The sequence below is a fragment of the Peromyscus maniculatus genome, chromosome 21, assembly GCF_049852395.1.
Source record: "Peromyscus maniculatus bairdii isolate BWxNUB_F1_BW_parent chromosome 21, HU_Pman_BW_mat_3.1, whole genome shotgun sequence".
In the NCBI taxonomy this organism is placed as follows: Eukaryota; Metazoa; Chordata; class Mammalia; order Rodentia; family Cricetidae; genus Peromyscus; species Peromyscus maniculatus.
Genome location: NC_134872.1, coordinates 2836836 through 2846422, shown reverse-complemented (window position 1 = coordinate 2846422; position 9587 = coordinate 2836836). Strand labels below are relative to the sequence as shown.

Below are 9587 nucleotides of genomic sequence, written 5' to 3'. Positions count from 1 at the left end.
GAGGCCTGCCTAGTTTCCAGAAAAGCCAGCGACACTGTTCTCTTCAGTTTCATACATGTGTATATTATAACAGCTGCCACCCCTTTCAACTCCCACTCCCTATTAGTCTTTCCCACATTCCTTGTTTTGGTTTAAGATAAGGCCTGTCTTAGCTGGGAACTCCATAAACAGAATGACCTTATCTGACCCTTCTGCCTTTACCTCTCCAATATCACCATGCATTTACTTGGTGCCGGGATCGAATCCCTACCTTCTGGTATGCTAGTCAAGCACTGGCTGGAGTTCCCTGGCTAACATGGCAACTCTCCCAGCCCTCCCTACAGGTACACCAGTTACCTGGTGGGTGAAATGCTGCAAACACACGGTGGTTAGAGACCCAGACACCTTCCCATGTGCAAGAGATTTGATGCTGTTCTCTTTAGACAGTAGCAGGCATGGGGGAGTGGAGGCAGACTAGAGACTGTTCAGCACTGATACCCTTGTTCAAGGCAGTGGGATAAGTGAAATCATTCCTCGACCATGGGCTAAAACTGAGGCCAGCTTGACCCCATGTGCAGTACTTACAGAACTTTTACAGAATTGCATTGTTCTACTTCTAGACCAAAGGGGTCACATGGTGACACACCATGACCTTCCATGTCCAGTCTAGTCTGCTAACAGCCACCACAACTAGCCAGCAGGTGTAGCAAACCTGTAGGGTTTGTCCACTTGGAACCTCAAATTCAGAGCCCAACCCGACCTCTTGCATGAGAATAGACCACAAAAGCTCCAAGGGATCCCAAGAAGACCTGAGTGCCTGCCTATCCAATGCCTGTGGGGACAGACACCTTTGTAGCACATATACAAACAGGTCAAACCTTATTTGGACCTTGTGGTAGGACCCAGGAACTTTTACTTGCAATAAATCTCTTCATACACACAGATAATCAACCAATTAAATTTAAAGTATTTTATTAGAACCTTTCAGAGAAAACAAAGACAAGCCATCATACTACCCAAATGGGTGACGTTCTGGTCCACTCTGGTAACACAGTCGCCATCATATCCAGCTGATGTGGTCTAGCATTGACAGCTGTTGACACCCAGTAAAAACAAAATCCTAAGGATCTGCCCAACTTCAGTAAGCTTTTGTAGCAGCAAACTCCTGAAATTTTCAGAAAAGGAGCATGTTTCAGAGCTATGCAGGAAACACATGGACTCAAAGACCCTCAGAAAAGCTCAGGCTAGCCCAACAAGGTCACCACGGAAAGTGGCTGTGACGGTTACCTTTACAAGCCCTGGTGGCAGGTATGACTGCAGGGCATTCTCTTCACTAATGAGCACCCAGTGGTCACAGGTCACATAGAAGTCCAGCATTCCTCCACAGAATAAGCCAAACCCCTTAAATTCCTCCCAAGTTGTCTTTAGCAGTCCTGGCCCATTTTACTAAAACAGAGGGTTAACCAGAACACTCACCACCACAGCAAGCAGGAGAAAGCGCTTGCCATCCACTAGACACTGGGATTGGGCAGGTACAATCACGCCATCTGGATCATTTCCTTCCAAGGACAATCTTCACCTTAGGCTGGGTCCCTCAGGTCAGCCCAAAATCTAGGTGAGGGGTGGAGGCCCCTGTGTAGTCTTCAGAGCTCATTCTAGAGAGGAAAATAAGACAATCAATGACAAGCAAGGGCCAGCTACACACCTCAGCAGAGCCAGAGCGCTGGGTTCCATCCTAATGAGGAATAAATGGATGACCCAGAGTAAGAATTCAGGCTCCCTAAGTGAGTCAGATTTATAGTTGACATCAGGACCAGTGTCAGAGACTCTAGTCTGTGAAATCATCATTCCCAATTTAGGGAGACCTGAATCAAGGGCATTATATTCCAATACATCAGTTTCAGTACATAGATACAAGAGAAGTCCAGGGAATGTTAGTCTGAGAGGCAAGAAAGCAGGTTGTGATACCCCATGCTTTTATTCCCAGGCTTTGGGGCTGAAGAATTACAGTAACTCCAAAACCACACAGCCACTGAACATTAACTGCTTAAAAAAAACAACCCAACACTAAGGAGAAAGAGGCAGCACAACTCCAAAGCAAAGTACAAAAACCCCAAAAGCCCACCATATTCGACCACCTCCCTGCAACCCGAATGGTCCAGAGACCTACAAATATAATGGCTTTAATCCCAGCCATTATAAGTTCAGAGTTAGGATAAATTCGTAAATCAACAAAAACAAAAAGCTGGGAATCGGTGGCGCGCCTACGGGACCTGTGAGAGGCTGGCTGTAAGGCGTGCTCTATCTTAGGAATCCAGCAAGGAGGCTGGAGAGATGGCCCAGCGTTAAGAGCACTGGCTGCCCTCTTCCAGAGGACCCGAACTCAAAGTCTCAGCAACCACATGGCAGTCTAGACCCCAGTCACAGGCGTTCTGACGGCCCCAGACAAATGCACAGAAAGGAATAAAGGAGACAGTCAAATATTAATAAACCCCGAGAGGAACGGGAGAGCTCCTGGCCCCCAACACTAACCTTTCTTCAGGGGTAAGCGGCCGGCGGGTGTCCTCAAACCCCTAACAGGGAGACACAGAAGCAAATCATTAAGAACGAGAGCCCAGAACCCCGGTCACCGCCGATCCTGGACCCGGGGGCGGTCAGCGCGCTGCGGTGATGGCGTCAGCGAGACACTCAGACTCACCAGGGGTCATCATTACCGTCGTTCCCCCGGGGCCAGCCCTCCGCACCCCGCCCTGCACGGGCACCATCCACTTACCATCGTGCGTCTGGGGGCGGCGGGCGGCGATCGGGGGCCTGGGGAGGGAGAGAGCGGGGCGTGAGCACGGGTCCGAGAGACCACGGCCGGCGTGGCTCAGCCCGGGCTGGGTCAGCTCCAAGGCTGGCGTCACGGAGACATCAGAAACTCTAGTCTGCAAATGGGGGTCATCCCGCCCAGCCCCGCGCCGCAGCGCCCGCCCTCCCTCCCCACCGGGCCCGGGGTACCTGCTGCACGAGGCCGGCCCGGGCCCCGCAGAGACCGACACAGGGAGCAGAAAACCGCAGAGCCGCAGGCGCGAGAGCAAAGAGGCCGCCCCGCGCCCGCCCACGCTCTTTATAGCCGCGCCAGCCCGGGGTCCTGACGCCGTGCTCGTCTTCTGATATGCCTGACCGGGTCGCGCTGGCAAATGAGGAAAGAACGAGTGCAATTATGTCTGTCTCTCTTCTGGGTAGAGAGTCATATACAGGACTTGTGAATTCTGGTAAATTACCAGAGGAAAGGGAAAAAATAAATAAATGGAAACAGGCGGCCCAGGCGGCCAAGGCGGGATAAGGACCCCGGGGAGCGGGCGGGGTGCGCGCGCGCGCTCCCTGGCCCCCGAGGTTCGTGGCTGCAGTGACTCTGCTGTTCTTAGAATCCGGTCTGACCTGGGGACTCAGTCATCTCCAGCCTAAAGGGTCTGACTTTGCATCTCAGCTTCTGCTCTACGTCCTCTTTATTAAAAAACAAAAGCTTTATTGACTTGTAACCCTTTCTCCTCCCCGACCCCCGCCGTGTTCCCGGCTCATTTGGAACTACGTAGTGCAAGGTGGGTTCCAGCCATGCTTAGAATTACAGGCGGGACCCATACCACGCCCAGACACCTGTGTCATTTTTTAAAAAAGTTTTTAAAATTTAGTGTTGTCTCCGGGCAGTGGTGGCGCATGCCTTTAATCCCAGCACTTGGGAGGCAGAGGCAAGCGGATCTCTGTGAGTTCCAGGCCAGCCTGGTCTACAGAGTGAGTTCAGGACATCCAGGAGAAATCCTGTCTTGAAAAAAAATTTTTTTATTTGTGTATATGTGTGTGCACCACGTGCCCTGCCCAGGCCAGCCAGAGCGCTTTGGATCCTTTGGAACTGGAGTTAACAGGAAGTTGTGAGCCCCAGGCTGTGGGTGCTGGGCACTGAACCCAGGTTCCCTGGGAAGAGCAGTAAGTGCTCTTAACCACCCGGCCTTTTCTCCAGCCCCCTTTGTCTTGACAGCAATTCTGTACCTCTCAACACGCCTGCCGCCATTTCCTAAATGCCAGAATACATGTGTGAGCCACTAAGAGCTGCTGTGGCTTCATTAAAAACACATTTTACCTGGGAGGTAGTGGTGCACAATTTTAATCCCAGCACTCAGGAGGCAGAGACAGCAAATCTCAGAATTCGAGGCCAGCCTGGTCTACAGAGTGGAGTTCTAGGACAGCCAGAGCTACACAGAGACCCGTGTCTCAAAAAAACACAAGTAAATAAATCTGGAGGGCTGTGCAGTGCCCTTTATGGAGCTCAGGGCCCGTCTGGGCTACTGAGTCAGACTCCGACTCAGAAACAAGATAAAAATAAAATTTGGATGACCACTGTACTTTTTTCAATTATTCCACCTGCCCTCCCTCCCTTGAAGGTTGCAGCCTTCCATCAAGAATCCCTCGTAAGGGTGAGTGTGGTGGCAGCACAGGCCTCTAATCCTAGCACTTGGGAGACAGGGGCAGGCAGATTTCTGTGAGTTCCAGGCCAGTCAGCGCTACACAGAGATCCAGCCTTAAAAACATAATAGAAACTTTTTTTAAATGTAAGATTCCTAGAGTAATTATTTGATAAATTTCTCAGTTCCTAGAGCCCCAAGTTCCACCTGGGAGTGATATGGAAGAGGCTGCTTTCAATTCCAATCAGGACATGTACAGGCCAGAAATGACTTCTAACAGTCAGGTATGGTTTAGCAGTAAACCTTTTCTTAAATGAGCAATTCATGAACGTAATAGCCACGGCCTCAGAAAATTATTTTTTGGCATTAAGCCACTGCTGATGGCTTCCTTACCCCACAGTGGGCTTACCCTGGCCAATATGAACGTGCTAGGATACAGGTGGTTGACATCTGGCCCAGCTAAGTGATTTATTCCCGGTGGAGCTAGGAAGTAAATTTAGCCCAATGCCTGCTAAGGGAACATTCACTGAGGTATACTCCCCAGCTCTCAAAGGATGAGTTTGATGTGACACAGTAGGATGGAGGTCCATGCATCAAAGGCTTTCGATTAAAACCTTTATTCCCCCACTTTCTGCCTGCTAATTCAGGCCTTGGGCATGCTAAGTGTTATTTCACCAGGCTAACTGCTTGGAAAGAGAAATGGGGACAGAGTGAGTGTGTGTGATAGTATGTGCCCATAATCGAGCATTTGAGAGCCAGAGCAGCTGGGCGGTGGTGGTACACACCTTTAATCCCAGCACTCCAGAGGCAGAAGCAGGTGGATATCAGTGAGTTCCAGGCCAGCCAGATCTAAACATCCATTTCCAGCACAGCCAGAGCTACATAGAAAGACCATTCCCCCCCCCCCCCCCCCCCCCCGCCACGAATAGTCCCACCACCACCAAAAAAAAAAAAAAAAAAAGATAGTCAGACCTACTGCCTGGTGGCAAAGTGTACAATCTCAGCCAGGGGATTGAGGGGTACATAGCTCTGTGATGAAGCCCTTGTCTAGTATGCACAATGCTCTAAAGCAGCGGATCTCAGCCTTCCTGATGCTGTGACCCTTTAATACAGATCCTCATGTCGTGGTGACCCCCAACCATAAAACTATTTTCATTGCTACTTCATAACTGTAACTTTGCAACCGTTATGAATCAATGCAAATATCAGTTTTCTGATGGTCTTAGATGACCCCTGTGAAAGGGTCCTTCCACCCCCAAAGGGGTCTTGGCCCACAGGCTGAGAAACACCTGGGAGGGCAGGGGTAGAGTTCAGAGCTGTCAGAGCCCCAGGATGCCCTCTACCAGTGGTCCCAAAGTAATTACAGCAGCACTCCTACATTCCCGTAAATGAGCCCTATCCTCAAAGTGAGAACCTGCAACTTAGATCTGCCTAGCACAGAAAACACTTAAATTCTAACAAAATTCCCCAAAAACCTTCCGTGGACATCCCTAATCCACACAAACCCAGAACTCACTGACCCTCCCAACAAACACACTGAGAAGACATAGTTGTAACAGTTTATTTGAATAGTTAAGTTATAAAAAATTTTTCTAACTTTGTAATGTTGCAAAGAAGAAAATCTACACAGGGTGGCAGTGTTGATTTCTCTGGTGGCAGGAAAATGCCATCTTTACAGTACTTGGATTAATGCAAAGGATGTATGAGTTATACCACAAAACTATAAAAGGACAAGCACATAATAAAAGTTTTAAGTACGGAAGACTAAAGTTAGGCAATACATAGTGCAAAGGACTTCTGAAAGCCAGTTTGTCTCAAAGATGCCTGCTGTGTAAGGAAGACAATTATCAGCTCCAGCTGCTCAGTATTGGGACCAGACCCTGAGACTCTCATGGGTCTCTGGGCAGCAAGACGGTGTCTTCCCAGGCCACTGGATCTCAATCCTAAAAAATCCTTTAAATTTTACCCATCACTAGGTGTACGAACAAAATCCCCTTACTCTGTTAAGAATAAAATACTGTACACAGAGAGGCTGGCAATGTTAATGTGCATATAAAGAATATAAACATACAAAATTTAACAGTCAACTCAATTACCTTATGAAAGGCTGTAACTTCAGCATGAACTCAGGGACCAACCCTGACAATACCCAGCGCAGGGCAGTCCTCAAGGGCCACCAGTGCGTGTCCTAGATGACCCCGGCAGGGCAAGGAAGGACTCTAATCCACCTCCTCGATGGTGGGCCCTGACCCAGAGCCGCCCTTGGGCGCCTGGGCCCCGAAGCCCCCAGCCCCGGGGGCCCCCGCCCCCTGCTGGTACAGCCCGCTGATGATGGGGCTGCACACCTTCTCCAGCTCCTCACGCTTGTGCACGAACTCCTCCTTCTCGGCCAGCGTGTTGGCGTCCAGCCAGGAGATGACCTCCTGGCACTTGTCCAGCACCTTCTTCTTGTCGGCCTCGCTGATCTTGCCCTTGAGGCCCTCGTCCTCCACGGCGCTCTTCATGTTGAAGGCGTAGGACTCGAGCGCGTTCTTGGCCGCCACCCTCTCCCGCTGCACCTCGTCCTCCGCCTTGTACCTCTCGGCCTCCTGCACCATGCGCTCGATCTCCTCCTTGCTCAGACGGCCCTTGTCGTTGGTGATGGTGATCTTGTTGGCCTTGCCCGTGCTCTTGTCGGTGGCCGTGACGTTCAGGATGCCGTTGGCGTCGATGTCGAAGGTCACCTCGATCTGGGGCACGCCCCGGGGCGCCGGCGGGATGCCGCTGAGCTCGAAGCGCCCCAGCAGGTTGTTGTCGCGCGTCATGGCCCTCTCGCCCTCGTACACCTGGATCAGCACCCCGGGCTGGTTGTCCGAGTAGGTGGTGAAGGTCTGCGTCTGCTTGGTGGGGATGGTGGAGTTGCGCTTGATGAGCGCCGTCATCACGCCGCCCGCCGTCTCCAGGCCCAGCGACAGCGGCGCCACGTCCAGCAGCAGCAGGTCCTGCACGTTCTCAGACTTGTCCCCCATCAGGATGGCCGCCTGCACCGCCGCCCCGTAGGCCACCGCCTCGTCCGGGTTGATGCTCTTGTTGAGGTCGCGCCCGTTGAAGAAGTCCTGCAGCAGCTTCTGCACCTTGGGGATGCGCGTGGAGCCGCCCACCAGCACCAGGTCGTGGATCTGCGCCTTGTCCAGCTTGGCGTCGCGCAGCGCCTTCTCCACGGGCTCCAGCGTGCCGCGGAACAGGTCCGAGCACAGCTCCTCGAAGCGCGCGCGCGTGATGGACGTGTAGAAGTCGATGCCCTCGAACAGGGAGTCGATCTCCAGGCTGGCCTGCGTGCTGGACGACAGGGTCCTCTTGGCGCGCTCGCAGGCCGTGCGCAGGCGCCGCACGGCGCGCTTGTTCTGGCTGATGTCCTTCTTGTGCTTCCTCTTGAACTCCTCCACGAAGTGGCTCACCAGCCGGTTGTCGAAGTCCTCCCCGCCCAGGTGCGTGTCGCCCGCCGTGGCCTTCACCTCGAAGATGCCGTCGTCGATCGTCAGGATGGACACGTCGAACGTGCCGCCGCCCAGGTCGAAGATGAGCACGTTGCGCTCCCCCTTGCCGGACCGGTCCAGGCCGTAGGCGATGGCGGCCGCCGTGGGCTCGTTGATGATGCGCAGCACGTTCAGGCCCGCGATCACGCCCGCGTCCTTGGTGGCCTGCCGCTGCGAGTCGTTGAAGTAGGCGGGCACCGTGATCACCGCGTTGGTCACCGGGTGGCCCAGGTACGCCTCGGCGATCTCCTTCATCTTCGTCAGCACCATGGACGAGATCTCCTCGGGGTAGAAGGCCCGCGTCTCGCCCTTGTAGCTCACCTGCACCTTGGGCTTGTCGCCGTCGCTCACCACCTGGAAGGGCCAGTGCTTCATGTCCGACTGCACCACCGCGTCGCCGAACTTGCGGCCGATCAGCCGCTTCGCGTCGAACACGGTGTTCTGCGGGTTCAGCGCCACCTGGTTCTTGGCGGCGTCGCCGATGAGCCGCTCGGTGTCGGTGAAGGCCACGTAGCTGGGGGTCGTGCGGTTGCCCTGGTCGTTGGCGATGATCTCCACCTTGCCGTGCTGGAACACGCCCACGCACGAGTAGGTGGTGCCCAGGTCGATGCCGATCGCCGTGCTCTTGGCCATGGCGCCGCTGGCTCTCCGCTGCCGGGGTTCGGCGCTCTGCGTCAGGGAGGCTGCGCTCTGGGTCGGGGAGGCTCCGGGGGAGGCTGGTCCTGGCCGGGGGTCGGGATCGCGCTGCTCCGCTTCTCTGCGCTCCGACGGGAACCGGAGACTCCTGGCTGGGACTGCAATTGGCGTATGGAGCTCTGCGCGCCGCCCTGCGCCTTTAAGGAGCGCCCTCCGGCCCCGCCCGCCCTCCCCGGGGCCAATCAGCGAGCCGGAGGCAGCCGTGGGGACCGGAATCTTCCAGCAGCTTCGCGTCTGGTGAGTCACCAGTGTGGAGGGAGCCGCCCCGGTCCAGAACTCTCCAGACACTCCTGGGTCCCGCTGGAGAAGCGGGGTTCTTGGGGGGGCGGGGCGAGGCGGCCGGCCGGACGTGCTGTCGCCATGGCGACGGACCGCGGCGGCCTCTGGGGGTGAAGCTGGGAAGGGTCAGCGCCTGGAGGTGCTGGGCCGGGAGAGGCGTGTGGGGCTCCGACCAGCGAGGGGTTAAAGGCGTCCTCACCTCTTCCACAGGTCGGGGACACAGACAGTTTCTCCAAGGAGGCGGGATAACGCTTGGCCGAAAGGCGCTTTGATTGGGTCCTGGCCGCGTGGAGTGACAGCGCCCGGCCGCCCGAGGAATGTCGGTCGGTCCGTTCTTTCCCATCTTCGGTTTACAGGGGGAAGAGAGAGGAGCTCACGCAGGACAGTGTTTGCTCTGGGGTGTTTACATCGCGGTCACCGTACGAGTCGGCAGTAGATGGCCGCGCAGGGGTCCTCGGGTGTGCGGGAGAAAATCGGTGTGTAAGCGCTGGTTCTCGGGGCAGGGGGACCTGGGACCCGAATAAGGAAAGTGTCCCCGCAGCCGCGGGAGGGCAGGCTGAGCGCACCGTGCCAGGCCGCGGCCACTCCCTGTGCCCCAGGCTGCAGCCTGGCATTAGTAAGGAAAACTTTCCACAGAAGTTAGCGGGGCGTCGTGGCTCGCACCGGTCACGTCAGC

The 9587-nt window shown here is 54.8% G+C and overlaps 1 protein-coding gene, 1 long non-coding RNA gene and 2 other non-coding genes across 6 annotated transcripts; all 4 read right to left on the bottom strand.

Moving 5' to 3' along the window:
* Positions 1-934: 934 nt before the first annotated feature.
* LOC143270008 (uncharacterized) lies at positions 935-3072 on the bottom strand. Of its 3 annotated transcripts, none has more exons than XR_013046844.1 (5): positions 2980-3072; positions 2753-2790; positions 2512-2552; positions 1456-1634; positions 935-1144 (listed from the first exon to the last, which is right to left on the bottom strand). It is a non-coding gene; the product is annotated as an uncharacterized LOC143270008 (long non-coding RNA). The 3 variants fall into 3 exon arrangements; XR_013046846.1 differs by having other exon boundaries at positions 2678-2790; positions 2980-3063; XR_013046845.1 differs by lacking the exon at positions 2980-3072 and having other exon boundaries at positions 2678-2934.
* LOC121824943 (small nucleolar RNA SNORD52) lies at positions 1766-1831 on the bottom strand. The gene has a single exon (XR_006066936.2). It is a non-coding gene; the product is annotated as a small nucleolar RNA SNORD52 (small nucleolar RNA).
* LOC121824944 (small nucleolar RNA SNORD48) lies at positions 2632-2694 on the bottom strand. Its single transcript, XR_006066937.2, has one exon. It is a non-coding gene; the product is annotated as a small nucleolar RNA SNORD48 (small nucleolar RNA).
* Positions 3073-5968: 2896 nt separating the features above from the next.
* Positions 5969-8788, bottom strand: LOC102913375 (heat shock 70 kDa protein 1A). Its single transcript, XM_006995580.4, has one exon. It carries the CDS (start codon positions 8567-8569, stop codon positions 6641-6643), a length of 1929 nt encoding a protein of 642 aa, XP_006995642.3. The 5' UTR covers positions 8570-8788; the 3' UTR covers positions 5969-6640.
* Between the last annotated feature and the right edge of the window lie 799 nt (positions 8789-9587).

Coding starts and splice junctions, on each gene's coding strand:
- LOC102913375 (XM_006995580.4), bottom strand. CDS start 8,569: ATGGCCAAGAGCACGGCGATCGGCATCGACCTGGGCACCACCTACTCG.